The 22,934-nt window shown below is 40.4% G+C and overlaps 1 protein-coding gene across 6 annotated transcripts in view; it reads left to right on the top strand.

Moving 5' to 3' along the window:
- MYLK (myosin light chain kinase) overlaps positions 1-22,934 on the top strand; it is a 213,325-nt gene that overhangs the window by 154,246 nt on the left and 36,145 nt on the right. For 5 of the 6 annotated variants that reach the window (XM_085873200.1, XM_085873199.1, XM_085873202.1 and 2 more), the window contains 4 exons: positions 1,024-1,332; positions 6,417-6,449; positions 6,887-6,980; positions 7,075-7,278. In XM_085873200.1, coding sequence (XP_085729326.1) covers positions 1,024-1,332; positions 6,417-6,449; positions 6,887-6,980; positions 7,075-7,278 — 640 coding nt within the window. The remainder of the gene's footprint in view (positions 1-1,023; positions 1,333-6,416; positions 6,450-6,886; positions 6,981-7,074; positions 7,279-22,934) is intronic. The other variant, XM_085873203.1, reaches the window with a different exon arrangement.

Raw genomic sequence — 22,934 nt, 5'->3', positions numbered from 1 at the left:
GGCACCTTACCTGGGTTGATACCAAATTATAAACCTATGTGTAAAGGTGCACTTCCAACTGTCATCAGTTGTGCGTTAGAGATACTCAGAACTCAATGATGATAACATAACGGTCGGTTCAATGGGACTTCCTTTTAATTCCACAAACATACTCTCAGGAAATATTTGTCAGTCTCTCTTCTTCCTCTTCTTGCACAGCTTGTGCTCCAGATTTCATGCTTTGCCATAAAGAAAGTGACAAAACTTGGAAATTCGAACAGTAATAATTAGTGGTTTCCATAATTTACTGTGCTTCCTCTCCCAACAATGGCGATCAGAAAATGTGGGAACAGAGGAGTCTTGTGCTGTCCGTTCATCGGTGATGACATCAGAGATGTGCTCACAAGGATTACTTATTCTCCCATAACCTTATATAATGCCTGCAAGTCTTTAGCTGAACTTGGCCCACAGTTTCCACTGGTGAATGCAGTACAAGAAGCAGTGTGTGTGTGTGTGTGTGTGTGTGTGTGTGTGTGTGTGTGTGTGTGTGTGTGTGTGTACGTACACACTTATGCACACACAAGTTGTCACTCAATCAGGATTGGGTTATTTCGATCTTGGTACACGTCAATCCATGCATGGGCACAGTCCAAGCTCTGCTCTCCTCCCAGCCAAGAGGTGTTAGTTACTCCATCTCCCAAGCCAATGTGAGATAGAGGGTGGGCATATGTCGCATTACGTAATGCGCTTGCTTGCCGTAAGTGCCATCATTTTATGTTTTTACCTAATTTTGATCGTTACGTTGACTTTTATACCACGCTGTGTTCTGATGTTGGGGTAGATTTGGGAGTGTTTTTATGAAGACATTTTGTATCCTGGATGGACAAGAATTGCCTTTTCTGCATCTCACCTTCCTTGTGTCTCCTTGTCTTTCCAGGACACCAGTGATTTTTTCCTTTTTATTTTGTTTTATTTTGTTCTATTGCTTGTATTCAAGATATTGACAATTTTTCAACTCATTTTCTCAACACTTGCATCCTGCAGATCGCCCAGAGCCTCCAGCAGGCAGGCCATGCGTGTCAGATGTCCGTGCCACATCACTAACGCTATCTTGGTATGGCCCAACTTATGATGGTGGTAGTACAGTACAGAGCTACCTAGTGGAGCAGCGGCGACTCGACAAGGGCGAAGAACAGTGGCAACCTGTCACCTCTACTTGCCGCAGTACATCATACCTCCTGCAAGGACTTGAAGCTCCCGCTCGTTATTGTTTTCGTGTGCGGGCCCGCAATGAGCATGGCCTGAGTGAGCCAGGATTGGAGTCTGATCCGGTGGACATGGCCGAGAGCCAAGGTATGGGAATGTTTCTGTTAATTTTATCTGCCAATACCGGTACCTTTGGCCATGACAATAGGTTTCATTGTTTCTTTTCGCAGGTAGTTTGTAGATTTCAAATTTTGGCAAATGCTTTGCTCAACAGGCCAGATTTGCTTTTGCAGTCAAAATTGCTGTCTTGGTTTAAGTTTTAGGATTCTGCAAAGGTTGTCTTGGTTTATTTTAAAGTGTAGATGTGAGATAATGTCATTTACTACCAGAGTTTACATGTCACTTGAACAATTCAATTAGGACCACTTTTTTTTTGCTTTTAGATCATTCCTTTTTCCTCTCCACATAAAAAAAAACTGAACATGTAGAATTGATAATTTAATTGTTGAAGGACTATTCCAGGTTTCATTACAAGTGTCCTTTAGGCACGAGGGATGTGCAGAACACCTGATTGCAAGTTTCCACGTCACGTAATTGCCTCATGCAATGTTTCATTCAGCACGTGCCACTCTTGCACCCTTAGGTTTTTAGAGGTGACTTGAGGCATTCTGAGCAAGTTGGAGATGCCAGCACGTGCAACATCAACAAAAAAACACACTGATTGCATTCTTTAACAATCCATTACAATGCCAAATGTCAGAAAATGAGAGGAATCAAATTGGACATTTTCAAGTAGGGTCTTCCATTAGCCATGTTGCAAGGATCTTTAATGTGTGGAGAGGAACTGTTTATGACCTCAGAAGATGTTATCAAGCTCCTGATTCAATAAGAGATATGCCAAAGAAGTGAAAAACGAATGCTCAGGACCGATACATTGGATGACCCCATGTATGCAATCGGTTTCAATCTGCCCAGAATACTGCAAACACCTTCCCAGGACCTCAAAGGATAAGTGTTCACACTCTCTTGAGGCGTCTCTGTGATGTAGAGATCCGTGCTCATCATCCTGTTCAGTGTCCACGACCTGCACTGCGACACACGTGCCGGTGTCATGATGTGTGGTGGCATTACTGAAACCTTTCACATCAACTTTATCCGTATCCATGGCAATCTAACAGCAACTTAATACATTAATGAGATGTTACAGCAACTTATATTGCCTACCCTTCAACAACATAGTCCAGGGATCATCTTTATACACAATAGTGCTGTTGCTCACAAGGTCATTCAAACAAGTGACATTCTTGTCAATGCCAATGTTAATGTTATCAGTTATGAAAAGCTGGCCCACCATCTGGCCAAATTTAAATCCAGTTGAAGATCTCTGCGATATCATTGATTGTCGCATTTGAACCTTGCCAAGACAGCTACAGAGCCTCAATGAGCCTCAACAGGAGCCGATTCTGGCGTGGAACACCATTCCCCAGATTCAGATTTGAGTGCTCAGTCAATGCGATGACGGTGCAATGCAGTGATTGCTACCGGAGGTGGACATGCCCAGTATTAAGATCGTCGCTTCCATGTTGGATCCCAATTTGAAAACATTTTCCACAACGCAGCTTTAAGTGATTCGGTCACAATGAAATGGACACGTACTTATTCAGCATTTATCCCTCTCAGAGGTTTTGCACCTCATCTGTCACATAAATCACGTGGCCAAAAATCACAGGTTCAGTTTTTTTTAATGATGGAGGATGTACATCTTACTTCAATCAATAACGAAATTGTCATTGTATTACTTATTTTCGTTTGTTAAGCTGCTGTACATAATATGGTGTGTTTAAAAACAAATCTTTAGCATAATTTGATGTATTTTGACAGATTTCTCTGGCATTTACTATTTATTGAAGATGTGCCAGTCTTAAAAATTGCTGAGCTTTGAAAACTGTAAAAACGCTGTAAAAAAAAAACGCTTTGAAAACTGTAAAAAAAAAAAAAAAGGCAAAAAAAAAAAAAAAACGAAAACTGTAAAAACTCTTCACGGTTTAACCTTTTTATCCATATTCACATAATAAGAAAATATTGATGCAGTTCCGCTGCAACGTCTCCAGTATGAATGGTGTTAATTATGTATCAGAGTGTTCAACACCTCCATTCTGCTGGCCCGTTCAAAGGGGATGACATCGCTTGAAAACTTAAGTGAGATGCAAGATGTACCTTGAGAAGAGCGGATTGAAGGCCTTTTTCTCTACAAGATCAAGGCTCAGAAGAGTAATGTGACGGCCAGGGTATAAACTGATAGCAAAACAGTCTGGAAACTCTTGTGCCAATAAGCAAGGGAATGAACAAACAGGAAAAGTGTACAGGGTAGAAGAAAACATGCAACCGACAAGTAAGAGGGTTGCTTTAAGATGGGTTAATGGGGGTAATAAAGATTGTGGGTGTGAGGATGGGGGTGGTGCACTGCCTGCATGAAACACTATAGGGAAGAGTAGGATAGAACAGCCTCGAAGGTGGTTCCACACAAACAATCAGGAACAAAATAACTGAGATTTGCTGTTAGCCTGGATTTTGGAAATTTTAACGAGAGTGGGTTACTCGAAGGAGGCCTACTCCTGGATTTTCTCCAGAGGGTCGGAGGACTGAGAAAGCAGACAAAGCAGAGGAAGCTAAACCAGAGGAGTTTCTGCAGAGGGTCAGAGAACTGACAAAGCAGAGGAAGCTAAACCAGAGGAGAGGTAGGAATAAAACCAAACATAGAGACCACCAACTTGCCTGCGATGTGAAAGCTTTAAATTCCACTGAATCCAGGAGAAATAGATGTGATGCTGGGGTCCTATCCCATAGTAGAAACACTAATCCGTTGAGCAAGGACCACAGGCCACATAGGCTGTGAGTAGTTCTGGTTTTTCAAGGAAAGACTTGGAATGATAGATGATGCCCAGTCTGTAACTGGCTTTGGAGGCTATCTTTGTTATATGAGTGGCCCAGGATAGATCGTGGCTGATGTGGACTATAAGTTTAAGAGACTGAACCTCTTTCAGTTGCTGACCGTGGAGATAGATGGGTGGGTTTTTTGACAATCTTTCCGTTGTGATAAGGTGAGATTCTAGGAATATTTTTCATTAATTCATTAACACCACAGGGGAAGTGACAAGTCCAAAAATGAAGAGGGGCCCCCTAGGTGATAAATAAAAGAAAGATGGAAAATGTAGGATTGGGATCGCACAGATTGGCCCACAGTAAAATCAAAGAGGGGGCGAGGGGCTTCAAGGGAACTTTGCAAACAAACAAGGAGTGTTCCAGATGGCACCAACAGTGAAAACTAGTGGCTTCGAAAACTCCTACTGGTATCCCATGCTCAGTGCGGTTCCAGCCACGAACTCGCAAAGAAGGGGACCCAAGATTATCCACCGGATGATGAGGCAGTCTTCCAAGGCACTACACTTGGGTCAGAGCTTCTTTCTACCTTTCTTGCAGAAAACCTGTGGGAATACCGACTCCAATGGTACCCTCTTCTAAGCAGGCACAGCAGAACCAGGAACGCAACCCGTATAAGGCAGAGAGAACCCCCAAAATCCACAACCCCCCATCCGGCAGCTTGCCCAAGAGCTTACCACAGAACGAATGTTCTGCGAAAGGCTCCTCGGGGAGTGGCAATGGTGGCTGTGCGCAGATCACTTAAATTTACCACCTATCAAGAAAACCTCAACTTTATGCAACAAAACAGTGGGTAGCACTATTTTAAAACCGCTTGCACGATCAATTAACTACATTATATTGGGACTTCATAGTGGATAGAAAAAAAAAAAGAAACAAAAGTAGAGAATACTAAAATCTTGTGATGTTACACTTCATTGTAAACACTCTCAACTCTCAACTTTCCTTCATCACTCTCAACTTTCCTTCATCACTCTCAACTTTCCTTGTGTGATTATTCAGTAAATCTGTTTAGGTATCAGGCAGTCAAGAAACCAGCCTAGAGCAGCAGGGGACCGGGGTACTCTCTGCAAAGCCTCGGGCATACATGTTCAGATGACCAATAATTGTCCTCAAACCTTTGCAGTTGTTGATAAAGCTTCAAGGTGTGGCGAGTAAAAATTAATTTGGACATTTAATCAGCCATGTGGCTCTTCTTTCATGAGATGGAAAGCTCTACTTTCTTCATGACATATGTCCTTGCACAAAAATTTCAACCCTGTCTTCAAGTAAGACAGAGTCGAGTGAAAAAGCATAGAGCGAATGATGGTTGTTTGGAGCGAATGCATCTTGGATTTTTTTTGAAGTTACAATTTTGAATACAGCCCGCTGGTTGCATCATTACTGAGGCATGGCTATACGACTGATTAAATGCCCCTGCATACTTGGGTGGAAATTGGGAATTTGTTTGGGGTGCCACAGACGACTCGTCTCCTCTTTGCAAAATACACCGTGAGTTGTTTTACATCCATCATCTGATGTTAGCAGATGGGACACACGGCTTATTGTCCATCCGAGGAGCGGCACCACGCATTCATGTGTACCACCCCGCATGTGAAACACCAGGATGGCAGTTTTTAGCAGTGCCGAGTTTAAAACCCTGATTAGACAGCTCATAGGTGAGTGTGCGCACCTCTAGGCCATCCAGCGATCCCAGAATGGCGGTAATCACACAACATGGATGGTGCAGTGTAGCTGAGCCATACATGTACCTGTAATACAAATCGCAAATTTGAATGCTGTCCATTTTCAGCATAAATCGTGAAGCAATAAAAATTCAAACCCCACCAGAAAAATAAATGCTGCATAGGAATAATTCTGACATTCTTTTGAAAACTATTTCGTAATTGAGGACAAAATTAACTGAGCCGTTTAAGTCTAGTATAGGATGGAGGACTCCCTCAACTCAACAAGGGGGTTTGAGTGCACTTGCCAAGTATGACGGTAATGCAAAAACAAATTTTGCTTAAAAGACCAATAATGACGATTAAAACTGTTCGACTTAAATGCAAACAGTGAGACAAGTGTCACCTAAATGTGTCCTCATTTTTATTGTCATTTTATATGATTTAAATATTACTATAATTTTGAATATAGTACGTGTCGCCATCTCTCGAAGGACATCATGGTGGAGTTTTGATTTGTACCTTGTGGCCGCTTTATTGAGATTAGCTCGAGATTTTATCGAAGAAGGTACGATGATATGTACCAATGCATATCAAATTGGAGTACCTTTTGCTTTTTTTCTGCAGATCCAAAACAAGATGATGATATTTCAGATGATGGTATGTATATTACACGATAAAATTTAATATTTTTATATTATGGGAAGCATATTTACCTTTCAATGAGTCCCTCTCACAGACATCACAATCTCGACACGTAAACAATCACCAATCATGCCTAAACTACTTACCATGCCTATCTACCTCCCAGCCAAGATCCATGTACCTCTCTCTTCCCATTGCTTCTCAGTACCTCAATCATTGTAGTTTAAACCTATCTACTGTTTCTGCTGCTCATACCTTTCTATGGAGACCATTCCATGCATGAACTACTCTCTGAGTGAAAGACCCCTACCTTATCATCCAAGCTCTCATTTTTACTCTCGGTTTCTTTCCCATGGTCCTGTCAGTGCCTGTTGATTTAGTACATTTAGTAATCCACTATTGTGGCCTGTCCAACTGACTTTGACTTTCTGTTTTACTGGCACCACATGCAGATGAGAAAGTGACCGAACCATATTATCAACAAGTGACTATCAATACTAAGCAAAAAGTTTCAGAATTGTTTGATATCCACGAAAAGCTGGGCACGTAAGTGTTACTGCACCCCCAGTTTTTAACACTGACTCTCACAGAACTGAATATATTATGATGAATGTTTTCAATAACATTTCAACAATCGCAGGGGGCGATTTGGTCAGGTATTTAGGCTGGTGGACAAGGAATCTGGGAAGGGACATGCTGGGAAATTCATCAAAGCATTGATCGCAAAAGACAAGGAAAGCATACGGCATGAGATAGAGCTCATGAACTCACTGCATCATCCAAAACTGGTGCAATGTCAAGCTGCATTCGAAGATAAATCAAACATTATCATGGTCATGGACCTGTGAGTATCATTGCTACCTTGTCTCATATTGTTTACCATGCATTGCTTATTATTTGGCTTAAATAACTACTTGGTACAGACGTACAGTACTTGTTCCTAAATTGGAGACATCTTTTTTATCCTCGTGAATGATCACCTTGAGTGAAATAAATACATGTGTGTATATGAGAGAAATGTTCATAACCATTTGCAATATGGCATTGCTTTAGTTGAATCAAACAATTAAAACTTTGGCAACCAAAAGTAAGACGAGAAAGCATCTCAAATTGCAAAGCCCGTCCGCGTCCGCTTTGTACTCAAACTAAACTTAACGAAAACGACAGTTTAAAAACATTGTACATTTTATTTATTTGTGTTATCCACAATCTAATAATAAAGGATTTGATGATTTGATGACAAAAGCTCAATATTGGTAAAAATGTTACGGCCTGGACATACGCACTAAATCTCAATGGTAAACAAGGATTTTGATTGAAACATTTATGGCTGGTCTATCACTTCACCGATGATGTCACCCTTACAATCTTCTACTCCCCATTGGGAGTAGAATGACATGTGCCGAGTTTCAAATTTTTCCGTTCAGCGGTTACAGAAATGTAATTTTAAAATTTTTTTGTGTTTAATCCATGATGGCTGCCATACCACGTGACCGATGACATCATAATTATCAATAAAATATTCTCCATCTGGGAGTCGCTCCTACTCTGAAAACTTTGCGTCAATCGGACAATTGGTTGCTGAGAAAAAAAAGTGCCAAAAACATGTTAAAAAATTTAAGGTAAAAAGGCAAAAAAAAAGATTTTTAAAGGCCAAAAAAGGCTCAAAGAATAGCAATAATAATAATAATAATAATAATAAGTGAAAATTATTTTAACAAAATTATTAACTTGTCTTCTCCATATTCTCATAATAAAGCTTTGTTGAGAACCTTATTATCCATCCATTGGGTACCAGCGTTGGGTACCACCCTGACAAGGAAAAGTTATGGCCCAGACAGACACAGACACACACAAGTGATTGCAAAACCTCGTCTTCCGTTGTGCGTGGTATGGGCTAATATATAAATAAAAACATACAGAACCTGTTTCATTAAGGTGGTTGCAATTTTATCATGCCACATAGTGTACCACATGACGAGGTCGATTAATTACAAAATACAGCCTTGGTGAATGTTATTCACTGCACAAAACAGGCAAATAGAAAGATTGACTTAATAAGGGATCGTAGGTGCCTCATACGGTCTTTGAGTGGGATAGAAGAGGGAGTTGATGGGAAGTGGGGGGGGGGGGGGGTGGTAGAGAGGCATGTATAAAAGTGGAAGACTGCAAAGATAGAAGTGGAAGCTGATGTTTATTCCTCTCTGATGGTAATCTTTGAGAAACATCTCCTGAGATTTGTTTCAAGCATGATGCTCGCTGCCATAAAATGCTTCCTCAAGCTCATGGAAGATGTTGATACTTTTTTTTCTCTACATGTACAAAATGTGCATCACTAACCACAGGTAGTTAATATCAGCTTGTCAAATTATGAAGGCTGTTGAGTCTCAGAAAATATTTAATGGTACCGAGAAGAAGAAAAAAACTTTTCTGTACACGACACTTTCATACAAGCTAAAAAAAATGTAAAATCTGCATGTTGAGAATATGAAGGAATGGGTTTCCAGTGCACCACCAAATTCTCCATTGACCTCAAAGCATTTCACAATTAGGACTTACATTGAGTTCCCTTGCAAGGAACTTCAATGCAGGAGGAGGCCATTAGGTCCATCAAGTCTGCACTATGACTGCCAACTTATGGTTGCTTGTCCGTGCTCTATCATTTTTTTTAAATGCTGAGTGTTAGGCAAGTGAGCAACATGTCTCATTTTTTTTAATCTTTGGTGCGACTCGGCTTGGGGTTCAAACCATCGACCTCTCAGACGCACAGTGGACGCTCTCACGATTACATCATCGAGTATGGTTTCACGTGTCACTGAGTCAGCAAGTCTGACTTTATGGGATGAAACCTATTTCTATTTCTTATAATGTTAAGACTGCATTCAAATCACAGTCTGAGAGAGAGGTTTTCTTCGTTGTACAATACATTGTATTTCCTTATCACCATAATTAATAATTATTGTCACCACCATCATCACCATAAATCATCACCACACCAATCACCAATAATCACTCTCATCAGCCTTTAGATTGCAAAGGACAACTGGTGGACAAGGGCCTTCCCAAGGTCACGCCATTCCTCCCATTCCCCACATCCATTTTTTTCTCGTATCGGTTTCACTCTCGAGTCTCGTCTCTCTACGAGCTTTGAAGTGATCAGTCTGACCTGATTCCAATGTCTGGTTTGTGGACTGCATTTGATTATTACCTTGTGAACCTCAGATATTGTGTCCACGTGATGTGCCCTGACCACCTCTGTTTGGTGTTCTTGACTCTTTCTATCTCATCAATTACCTTTGTCTTTCTTGTAATCCATCCATTCTCTTTTTAAATCTCTTATTGTGAACCTGACTGAGCATGTGTCCTTCCAAAGTATGCCAGGCTGTTCTCAGCTTCTGAGCCATGCTTGTTGATGAAGGCAATGTTTTGACGTTTTCTGTTCCGATAAATGGGAATGGTGCTTTTTATAAGTTTTGAGATGCATTCTATCCAAATTTTATTCTTTGTTGAATTCCTGGGAGTAGGTTGTTGTAGGGATGTATCATTTCTCTGATCTAAACATATTTGTTAACACGCACTCCTATAGTGTTCCCTACACTGTATTATTTTGGACTACTACTACTACTACTACGACTACCACTGCAACTACTACCACTTCAATTACCCCACTTATTTCCATGTTTTATTGGGTCAGCGAGGGACTGTCTTCAGCCAATTTTTCATGAACCAGCTGCCCATATGGCAGTGTGCCGTTGACTGAAGGTGGCAGGAATTTGGAACGTAGGGTACCAGCAAAACTCACCGACTCTTTCAGAAGGATCTTAACATCCACCAACCAATTCTAGATGATGGGACACCCAACTAAATTTCCATCCAAGGGATTGTGCACACGTTGATGTATCTCCCAACATGTAAAATATCAGGGTGATCGTTTATACCTCGGCCGAGATTGACACTCGCGCTTGATGACATGCTATGAAGAGAAAAGCAATGTCGGGATTGACAAGAATCTGGAAAGACAAAGATGCAACAGTACAAAGCAAGAGGAGGCTAGTGAATGATCTGGTATTTCCAGTTGCAATGTATGAATGTGATGGACAGTGAAGATGAAAGAAAGGAAGAAGATTGAAAGTTTTGGAATGTGATGCTGGAGACGAATGTTAAAAATTCCATGGCATGGAAGAAGAACAAACAAATCGGTGTTTTAATGAATTACTCCACCACATAGATTGGAAGCGCTGATGCTAAAACAGAAACCGCCATACTTTGGACACATCATGTATGAAGAAAGTGAAAGTCTGAAGAAATCAACCGTGCTGGGTATGGTTGATAAAATAAGAGGGAGAGGCAGACCTTGTATGTGCCTGATGATTGGGGGTAAAGGCTGAAAAAAAGCTGTCTCTGCCAGAGTTTCAGGAAGCAGTGCAGGATTGGGATGTTTGGATAAATCTGATTATGAATGTCACCAGAAGTCAGCCACGATTTAACGGAACTAGATAACTCCATGTCCTGCCAATCCCTGATTTCCTTTGGTTGTAGTACTATTACAATTCAACGTGATCTTGGGGTTTGTGAGATTCATGCGTAGTCCTCTGTCATTACTTCCTTTATTAGGTTACTCCATCACCGACTGTAAATCTTGTGCTTTTTCTGCTGTTGTCGGCAAATATTAGTTGGCTAAGAACTCTTGACAACTTCCTCTAACACAGGAGTGAATAACTATGTACGAGGTCCATCTAAAAAGTAACGGGACTGAGCCTGCTGTGTGCTCCACTTACACAACATGAATGAATGGGTTGCGTCACAGTCTTTCGCAACATTCCAGCAATATATATGATTGGTGATGGTTGACTGCGCTCATTGTGTGATTTTTTTACAGGTCGTGCTTTACACGTCTAGTCTGAGTCGCCGCGCTATGAGTCGTGAGCAGAGACCCAATCTGAAGTTTCTTGCCAAGCTTAGCAAAACACCTTCCGAATCCTTCGCAATGCTGCAGCAAGTCTACAGGGAAGAAACGATGTCACGTACACGTGCATTTGAATGGCACAAGTGGTTCAAAGAGGGACGGGAGGAGGTTGAAGATGATCCATGTACTGGAAGACCTTCAATGAGCAGAACGGCGGACAACATCGAGCGTGTGAAGCAGATGGTGCGCGCAGATCATTGACTGATGGTGTGGATGATTGATGAGGAACTTTCCATCAACAAGGACACTGTCTGGAGCATCATCACTGAAAATCTCAAAATGCGCAAGGTGGGCACAAAGATGGTTCCCAAGCTGTTGTCCGAGGACCAGAAACAGCAAAGAGTCACTGTCTGTCAAGACATTATCGAGCGCCTCGAGGACGATCTAGACCTGCTCGGGAAAGTCATTACTGGCGATGAATCTTGGATATTCAAATACGATCCTGAGACCAAACGGCAGAGTCGTCAGTGGAAAAGTCCGGCATCACCAAGACCAAAGAAAGCAAGGATGTCGAAGTCAAAGGTCAAGGTGATGCTCATTGCGTTTTTTGACATCAAGGGCAGTGTCCACTTCGAGTTTCTACCACAGGGTCAAACAGTGAATCAATACGTGTACAAGGAGATCCTCCGGCATCTCGTGAGATCAGTCCGGGACAATAAGAGGGATCTGTGGGAGAACAACACCTAAGTGCTCCACCATGACAACGCTCCTGCTCAGAGTGCTCTGAGCATCTGACAGTTTCTGATGGAGAGGAACGTGACAACTCTGGAGCAACCCCCCATTTTCGCCAGACTTGACCCATGTGATTTGTTTCCTATTCCCCAAGCTCAAGGGGGTGATCAAGGGGACTCGATTTCCTGATGTGGAGGCCATCAAAAGGGCCATGATGACGGAGCTTCAGAGGATTCCAGAAGAAGTCTTCCGGGGGTGTATCGAAGCGTGGAAGAAGAGGATGGACAAGTGTGTGAGACTGGAGGGAAACTATTTTGAAGGGGACAAGCTGTGATTTCAATACGTATATTTTTTGGAATAAAATTTCTGTGAAGTCAGTCCCGTTACTATTTAGACGGACCTCATATGTATATGTATGCACAAAGTTAAAGCTTGTAGAATAGCTAGAAAACAGAAGGGATGAGGATGCAACATAGCAAAAAGAACAGCACAAGCAGAAGGAGGGCTGACTAAACTGTAAAATTGGAAGGAGGGGCAATTTGGGTGAAGTTAACAAGGGTGGAATAGATCATGTTTTTTGGATTGGGGATGATATGAGATGGTGGTGAGCAGCTGCCTTGAAGACCTGGAGGGAAGAATGAGGTTGAAGAGGATGAGGAAGTTGATTCAACATGTGGGAAAAAGGAGGAACAAATGAGTCGAGGTGAGCAATGATCCTGGATTTTGGTAGTTTCATGAGAAGGGGGTTGGTGGTGGACCGTGTGAGCCCTGAAGAAACCTTGGGGGGGGGGGGGACAAAGCTTGGAAAGAGCAGAGGGTACAAGGTCAGAGATAAAGTGCTAGAAGACAGAGACCACCGACCTGTCTGTGATGGTGAAGTGATAAGCCCATAGACTCAGCTTCATTGCATAAGATTCCAATAATCCTAAAGGCCTTGGTTTCCACAGCATCAAGATAATCAAGATGTGGGGCAGCCCAGTGGGGAGAACAGTACTCCATCAAGCTGCAGATGAAGACCTCAGGAGTTCAGGTGTGCCAAGGAAGGTTGGTGGCTTGCTTTGGATGCAAACCTGAAAATGTGGTTTGCCCAAGAAAGATAATGGCTGATCGTGAGACCCAGGAGTTTGAGTGACTGACCTTCCTCAAGGGCAATGTTAAGAAAGTATATTGGAGGGTTGCCAGACGCTCCTTTCAGAGAGAGATCGTGAAAGTGTGAGATTTGGCAGGATTGAAAGACATATTCCTAGTGTTTGAGCAGCTTGTGATTTTTTTTTTTATTAAGGTCTGAAGAGGGAAGATGCTGCAGCCTACCTATGTGAAGGATGAGGGATGTCATGGCAGAGGGTGGAGTCATCCTCAAATAGATAGAGGATTTTACTGAGATTCAGAGAGATCACTGATGAAGATCAGGAATAGGACTGGGCCCAGAACACTGCCTTGGTGCACTCCAGCCTTGACAGGGAGAGGAGATGAAAGGGTTCTATTGAGTGCCACATTTTGGCTATGAGAATAGAGGGAGTCAGGAAGCCATGTGGGGAGTTGGCCTTGGTTGCCATAGGCAGAGAGTTTGGAGAGTAAGGTAGGATGTCATACTGCAGCAAAAGCACGAGCTCTGTCCAGAGAGATGTCCCTGATCTCATGTCTGACATTGAGGGTTCCATCCATTGTTGGGTGAGTATAAGCAGCATGTCCAAGGTGGAATGACCTGGTCTGAAACCATGAGGTTGTTGGAGAAAAGGAATGATTTCATATCAACTGTGATGATGGATTCCATGACCTTGCTGGTGATTGTAAGTAAGCCGATATGTCTGTATTTAAGGGGGTCAGTTTTTGCACCTTTTTCATGTAATGCAGTGATGTTGGTGGATTTCCAAGCAGATGGAAGATGACTGAGCGCAAACGAAAATGATAGGGTGAAATGGGCAGAGAGGATATGCAAGAGCAGCAGAGCAAGTTTTTAGGACATGTGATCTGATGCCATCCAGTCCAGCCAGAGTCAGTCAAGGGTGAAACGAACCTTCTCCATCTTCTCAGGTGCAAAAGACACAAAGTCCAGGAGCAGTTGGGTGCAACTGGGAAGGATGGGTACTGAGAGTGAGGAGTTGGGGACACGAGTTGCAAGCAATCACAGAATTTAGGCATTGGCCCTTCTCACGAGCGGAGTCGGCTGTAGTGCCACTTGAAGTAAGGGAAGCAATGGAAGGGGAGCATACACCAGGGATGGACTTGACAAGGTGCCACCAGGTTTTAGAGGAGGGAAACAATTTTGAAAGTTCATTCTTGAGGTTAGACAGATGTTTTCTGGCTCTCCTGATCATGGACATACACATGTTGCGTACTTTTTTGGAATACACCGAGATTGCCTTCGTTGGAATTTGCCTTCCAGGAAGAGAAGACGAGTTGTTTTAGAGCAACTGCCTCACCACATGATTCAGTCATTTGAATCCCTTTTGGTACTTAAGTGTGAAATTATCTGTCAAGTGTGAAATATGTCGATCTTGCCCCTTGAAGAGTTTATGTATTTTTTGGTGTTTAGTACATACTATGTTTAGTTTATTTTTAGTTATACTCTCAGACCCGCTGTTCACTGGGAATATGTTCCTGGAAAACGCCGCAAATGTCAGGGCATTTTTTCAATGGGGAAAAGGGGGGTAGATTCCCAGTGGTTCGTGATTCATAAGCGAAAAACAAAAATCACGTGAAAAATGGTGAATACACCCGCAAAAAACCGCGAAACTGTGAAAAAAGATACATAAAAAAAGATTAAAAAAAAATACACCTGCGAAAAAATTGCAAAAACGTGAAGCACAAGGCTGCGGATGTAAAAGCAGGTCACATTTTATCAACCACAAATAAGCGAGGTCCGTGAATACCAAATCCGCGAATATCGGGTCCTTCAGTACATTAAACATCTAAATATCAAGATGTAAACTCTCTCTCAAAGAGTTTATATCTTCCTATCCTTGTGTTCATTGTTTATGTGTTCATCTTCCCATTCGATAATTGCTTCCTGTAATTAACCTATCGAGAACAGATACATCTTGCATCATATATTTTTATCCCCATCCTTTTTGAAAAAAAAAAAACTGCGGGGATATTTTAATCGGCTCCGTCTCTCCGTCCCTCACAATATCTCCTCTTAAACAGTTATACAGAAATTCACTAAACTTGGTAGTTATGATCACCACATGGAAAGAATGTGCGAGAGCATTGTAAGTTTTGTCCCGCCCCCTGGGGTGGAGTCAAAAGTTTAAATGCTAAAAAATTCAATTACAGGCACGTTAAAAAAAAAAAATCAATGAAACTTTATACATGCAATCAACATTGGGGGATGCATGAGATATGTAATGATTTTTTTAGGATTTGACCCTGGTTCATGTCCCAGGAGGTGGGGAATTTCGGGTCACATAGGTTAAAATGGGGAAAAAAATTTAACTCAAAATTTAATATTGGGTCATTCCTGGTGAAACTTTTTGCCATCTTTCAACGTTCCTTTTGGTGAAAAGCGTGGGGAATTGCAATGGCAGGTCATCGACTTTGTTTGAGTTTAATTTGTGATTGCAAGTTCTATCTTTGGGGGTTTCTCAATTGTAACTGCTCCATGCTTATTTCCATAAAATCTTTATTCTTGAAGAAAATATTCATGAAATAAAACTTTCTGCTCTCTCGGGAAGTTTACGGGGGTATCTCCTCATTCGTTTCCATGCGAGTTCAGAATTTTTACCTGACAATTTAACATTGAACTCTCCCATTATTAAGGTTTCACCGGAGAGGACTATAGGTTTGCATCTGTCTGTCTATTTGTCCCACCTTTGGTTTTTCAGACTTTTTTTCCCATACCCTTTAACATATTCAACTGAAACTTGGTACACAGCTTTATTATTATTATTATTATTATAAGTTACAGAACAAGTTCGAGTTTCAGGGCGTTTCGTCAATTTTTCACAGATCTATGCCCTTTTTAAACTTAGAAAATAACACATTATACATGGGTCAGTGTTCAGCTGCCCTGACTCCACCCCACTGCTTTAAACCTATTGGCTTGACAGCTGGCCTGACTCCACCCCAATAAAATCATGTGCCACTATTGCATGAAGCAGCACAGATCAGCAGGCCCCAGTCTTTAGGCTTTGGTATTAGTCCATGGCCGAGTGCAATTGGAATGATCCCAGGTAAAAAAAAAAAAAATATATATATATATATATATATATATATATATATATATATATACATACATACATATATATATATATATATATATATATATATATATATATATATATATATATATATACATATATATATATATATATATATATATATATATATATTCACGATGTATTATATATGCACATAAGCCGTACGCATGTTTTTGCTTCATGTATGTACATGGGGTTATTTTTAATATGAAATCGGCAGAGCATGGTGGGTTAGAAAGGTTCTTCTTCATTTTGGTTCCGTATCACCTTTAGTGTGCATTTAAGCAAACTAATTTTTATCTCCGGGTTGTTATCCTCGTTGCTTTATTGGTTTCTAGTCCACAAAAGATATCAGTAAATGAAAATTGCTGTTCCTTTTATTTTGCCGAATCGACCCAAACACGGGGGGGGGGGGTCGGGGGGGGGATTACAGGGTTTCTTCTTCTTCCTTTTTTTCTGGTATCAGCTCAAGCATGCATTACACGCAAACATTTTTATCTCCCAAACATTCATTGGAGACATGTATAGCAAAGCAGTTCTCGCTATTATTACCTCTACCACCGAAGGTGAAAGGAGATTGTTTTCACCCCTGTTTGTTTGTTTGTCTGTTGGGTGGTCGCTAGACTACCATTATTCTCAGGTTTTCCATCTGTCTATGTTGGGTGGTCGCGAGAGTACCCTTATTTTCACTTTTTCCGTCTGTCTGTATGTTTGTTTGTTTGTTATCTCGCCAAAACGAAGTTTATGCAAGATATGTTAGTCAGCTTGTATGTTTTTTTTTGTTTGTTTGTTTTTTGTTTGTTTGTTTGTCTGTAATCACGTATCGATCACTCTGCAGAGCACAGTTATCATTGGAAATTTTTGTAACTTCGCATATCAAAGTCCTGTAGAGGTCCCTTTCAGTGCATAAAATTTTCAAGGTCAAGGTCAAAGGTCAAGGTCACTTTGTCGCAAATCAGGGGAGTCGACGAAACCCTTATTTTTTGAGTAATTTTGATCGGATCGTCTTCAAACTTCATGGGAATATAGTTCATGGTCTGGCGCTCAGCTGATTAATTTTTGGTGGCGATTGGCCTTGACCTTCATGGTTAGCGCTGGAGGTCGAAAGTTTTTGACCCCAAGGTCAAATTTTTTAATCTTTGGTACCATATCATGTAATACCTCAAATTGAACACCTCGATGAGTGCTTTCTGGATATGTCAAGCTTGAGACATTATGACGTCATTTGGTGATGTTATGAGGAAAACGCATATTTTTCATGGTGACTGTAGAATGATTCTCATCGGAATCTCTCGTAGGCAAATATTCCTCAAGGAGTCGCTCCTGGTGGATAGCAGCTCTGTTCACCTCAGTGTGACCTTAAAGAAGTCACACGTGGTCACCTGTTGGCAAGATACGGGTCACCCTGCAGGTGACATTGGTTTTTATTTGTTTGTTTGCATGTCTGTATGTAACGGACAGCGCTGCAGGCCAGAGGAGTCAACCGATTTTGATGAAACTTGACAGGTAGGTTCATACCAGGATCTAGTTCTATGCTTTTGAGCACCATTGCTATGGACACCACCGTTGTCTAGCAACGGGACTTTGAAATTTTCGAAAAATCCTAAAAAATTGATTTTTTCGAAAATCTAAAATCGGCTTCCAGGCTTTTATGGGCACTATAGTCAACCTCTTTGTGAAAAAATTTCAGCCCGATCCGTCAAAAACTGTATGACTAGTATGCAATTATGTAGCGACCACCCATGTCGCCTACCGGCTTGTTGGATTCGCTATATATGCAAGATATCCCTTATTGTCGGGTTTTCCGTGTGTGTGTGTGTGTGTGTGTGTGTGTGTGTGTGTGTGTGTGTGTGTGTGTGTGTGTGTGTGTGTGTGTGTGTGTGTGTGTGTGTGTGTGTGTGTGTGTGTGTGTGTGTGTGTGTGTGCGTCTGCAATGCGAGGCTCCACAGCACAAACCATCAAACCGATTATTTTTCAAATGGTAGTCCTTCAAAAATAGGGTGTCTATTTACCGTCATTTTTTTATGAGGAGTGCCAGTTGGCAAAATACGCAATAAGAAAAATCTTGCCAGGCAGAGGAACAATTGTATGTGAACCAATACGTCTTGGCAATGAATCTTCGTCGGTGGATCGGTCAGAATGAAAAGCATCGTATCCAGCGCTTCGATCCTAGCGAATCCCTCGTCGCCTACCGGCTTGTTTGTTTGTTTGTCTGTTTGGTTGTGTGCAGGATATCTCAAAATTTGCGAACGGATCCGGATGAAATTTGGTGGGCAGGTTGGTTGTGTGATAAGGACAAACTGGTTAGATTTTGGTGAATATCTGGATCCGGATCCGGCCCCTATAATTTTTTTAGTGATTCTTCATATTGAGAGATGGGGCTAAACTGATATATATATATATATATATATATATATATATATATATATATATATATATATATATATATATATATATATATATATATATATATATATCATGATATCTCAAAAAGTTGTGGACAGATATGGTGTGTGACAAGGACGAGTTGGTTCAATTGTGGTGAAGATCCGAATCCGGATCCAGACACGAGAATGATTAAATTTTTAAAGGGATTCTTCACCATTGAGAGATAGGGTCAGAAATGATATACTGTACTGTATTGCATATTTTAAAAATGTATTGGGCCCGATATGTTCTCATGAGTCAAGCATTGTGTGGCGGAGGTATGCGCTCAACCAAGTTCCCTTCTAGTTGTCATAGGTTTTCCTCATTTTTAATCCAACGGTTTGCTGATCTCTTCATATCGCTTTTCCATTACTTTTTATGGTTATCTCATTATAGGAACATATTGTTGTTTGTTCATATTGAGGATCTTTTAGAAACATTTGCGAATGATAGATGACCTTTGTTATTCTCAATGATATATTTTTTTTAAACTATATTTCCAGACATGTATTTGTTTACCACAAATTTAGCTCTTTTAACACTGGCGTCTTTATTTTCTTGTTGATAAAGTGTACCCGATTCTTAACTTTGGGCAATTTTCACCATTTCTTTGCATTTTGTGGAAACCTGAAACATTTCATTTTATTTTTCTTGCTCCTTCAACTTCTGAGAGATGAGTTTCTCTTACAAGTGATTTTGTGTTGGAGGTGGAATTTTTTTTCGGCAGCTTGATTTAACCCAGGAATTCTGAGCACCTTCTAATGTTTGTTTTTTTTTCACTGATCTAACTGCTGATAAGCTGGGAGTTCCATAGCTGCAGGGGATTGAGGGCTGTGAAGTTTGGTACACTGATTTTTGAGGAATTTTGGCCTTGTTTCCCATGCTAGCCAGACAGGATGGTGAGAGACCACTTTGTTCCACTTCTTCCCTTTGACTTGTGTGACTTGGACAGTTCTGCAGGGAGTTTAAATGAGTAGTTTAAATGGACCTCTGGTAGCTTGTACATGTTGCTGTGTATGAGCTTGGGGAGTAACTGCTGAAATCTATATGTCTGGGTTCTTCCCAACAGTTTTGTTCGTTTCACATTTCTTTCAATTTTTTTTTCTTCACAATTCTCTTCATTCATTCTAATTCTTGCTTTTTCTTCTCTTTTCTCTCTTGCTCTCTAGTCCTCTCTTTCATTATCTATCTCTCTAAGGAGAAGTGAATTCGTGCAGAAAATTTTCTGTAAGATTCACTTGGCTGCACCTGGATGGGTTTGAGGGTGGTGGAGTGACGGCTGAAACCCGAATCCTATCCAGGTTCCTCCTGGTGACTCCATATTTGCTCTTTACTTTTCCGGCTTCCTTCTTTGTCTTCCATTTCATTATTGAAAATGTAATTACAGTCGCTTTTTGCACAAGTTCTGTCAGCAATAAAAAGTGGAATTTACACACAAGAGGAATGCAACAGACCTTTTCTCACTTGAAAAAAAGTAAACCATTATGAAAGAGGACTTTGTGATTATTTATGGATGAATGACCAGATCCTTCAGTGTGCCAAATGCAAAGAAATGTGTCACTTGGTCTCCTTTATTGTTTAGGGAACTGCAGTTCACACTCAGGAGCTTTTCATTCGTTTTATAGGTTTTTAAGATTTTAAAGGATTTTTGAGTTGACATAAAGCAATATTTTGTTTCGTAAAAATTTATTTTGCAGATTCGTAGGTCAATTGAACTTGCACCTTGCTTAGACAACCAACTGGCTGGGTGCTAAGCTTTTCTTGGCTGGCTGGCAGGTGCATCAAATTTAGAAATTATTTCTGAACAAACTACAAAGTGAATGCAATGGAAGGAATATACATATATGTAGTATATATACCATATTTACATCAATAAAAACTGGAATTTACACACAGGAGGAACGCAACAGTCCTACAGTATCGTGTATACATGCAGTGTATATATACATTCTGTATATATGCACTGTATGTATATAGACATATTTATATACATGAACATGTGTATATATATATATATATATATATATATATATATATATATATATATATATATATATATGTGTGTTTATATGTGTATGTATATATATATGTATGTATATACATAGTATATGTGTATATATATATATATATATATATATATATATATATATATATATATATATATATATATATATACATATATACAGTGGGGAGAACAAGTATTTGATACACTGCCGATTTTGCAGGTTTTCCCACTTACAAAGCACGTAGAGGTCTGTAGTTTTTATCATAGGTACACTTCAACTGTGAAAGACGGAATCTAAAACAAAAATCCTGAAAATCACATTGTATGATTTTTAAATAATTAATTTGCATTTTGTTGCATGAAATAAGTATTTGATACATCAGAAAAACAGAACTTCATATTTGGTACAGAATCCTTTGTTTGCATTTACAGAGATCAGACGTTTCCTGAAGTTCTTAACCAGGTTTGCAGACTGCAGCAGGGATTTTGGCTCACTCCTCCATACAGATCTTCTCTAGATCCTTCAGGTTTCGGGGCTGTCACTGGGCAACACAGACTTTCAGCTCCCTCCAAAGATTTTCTATTGGGTTCAGGTCTGGAGACTGGCTCGGCCACTCCAGGACCTTGAGATGCTTCTTACGGAGCCACTCCTTAGTTGCCCTGGCTGTGTGTTTCGGGTCAATGTCATGCTGGAAGACCCAGCCACGCCGCATCTTCAATGCTCTTGTTGAGGGAAGAGGTTGTTGGCCAAGATCTCGCGATACATGGCCCCATCCATTCTCCCCTCAATATGATGCAGTCATCCTGTCCCCTTTGCAGAAAAGCATCCACAAAGAATGACGTTTCCACCACCATGCTTCACGGTTGGGATGGTGTTCTTGGGGTTGTACTCATCCTTCTTCTTCCTCCAAACACGGCAAGTGGAGTTTAAACCAAAAAGCTCTATTTTGGTCTCATCAGACCACATGACCTTCTCCCATTCCTCCTCTGGATCATCCAGATGGTCATTGGCAAACTTCAGACGGGCCTGGACATGCGCTGGCTTGAGCAGAGGGACCTTGCGTGCGCTGCAGGATTTTAATCCATGACGGCGTAGTGTGTTACTTCTGGTTTTCTTTGATACTGTGGTCCCAGCTCTCTTCAGGTCATTGACCAGATCCTGCCGTGTAGTTCTGGGCTGATCCCTCACCTCTCATGATCATTGAGGCTCCACGAGGTGAGATCTTGCATGGAGCCCCAGACTGAGGGAGAATGACTGTTATCTTGAACTTCTTCCATTTTCTAATAATTGCACCAACAGTTGTTGCCTTCTCACAAAGCTGCTTGCCTATTGTCTTGAAGCCCATCCCAGCCTTGGGCAAGTCTACAATTTTGTCCCTGATGTCCTTAGACAGCTCTCTGGTCTTGCAAATTTTGGAGAGGTTGGAGTCTGATTGATTGAGTGTGGACAGCTGTCTTTTATGCAGATAACGAGTTCAAACTGGTGCAGTTAATACAGGTAATGAGTGGAGAATGGGAGGGCTTCTTAAAGACAAAACTAACAGGTCTGTGAGAGCCGGAATTCTTACTGGTTGGTAGGTGATCAAATACTTGTTTCATGCAATAAAATGCAAATTAATTATTTAAAAATCATACAATGTGATTTTCAGGATGTTTGTTTTAGATTCCGTCTTTCACAGTTGAAGTGTACCTGTGATAAAAATTACAGACCTCTACGTGCTTTGTAAGTGGGAAAACGTGCAAAATTGGCAGTGTATCAAATAATCAAATACTTGTTCTCCCCACTGTATATATATATATATATATATATATATATATATATATATATATATATATATATATATATATATATATATATATATATATATATATACATATATATATATATACATATATATATATATATACATATATATACACGTTTATATATATATATATATATATATATATATATATATATATATATATACATACATAGTATATGTGTATGTATATATATATATATATATATATATATGTTTGTGTATATATATATATATATATATATATACATAGTATATGTGTATGTTTATGTATGTATGTATATACATAGTATATGTATACATTTATATATACAGTAGATTAGGCGTAAGTCGGCAGCGTTTAACTCGTCACTTCGCCTAAGTCGGCAGCGTCAAAAAGTCCCGAATTTATCTCATGTTAAATCCCTTTGAATAAAAGGTCATCCCTCT

The sequence above is a fragment of the Eptatretus burgeri genome, chromosome 3, assembly GCF_056783735.1.
Source record: "Eptatretus burgeri isolate ZD-2024b chromosome 3, Ebu_testis_v1, whole genome shotgun sequence".
NCBI classification, from domain to species: domain Eukaryota; kingdom Metazoa; phylum Chordata; class Myxini; order Myxiniformes; family Myxinidae; genus Eptatretus; species Eptatretus burgeri.
This window is presented reverse-complemented; position numbering and strand designations above follow the sequence as displayed.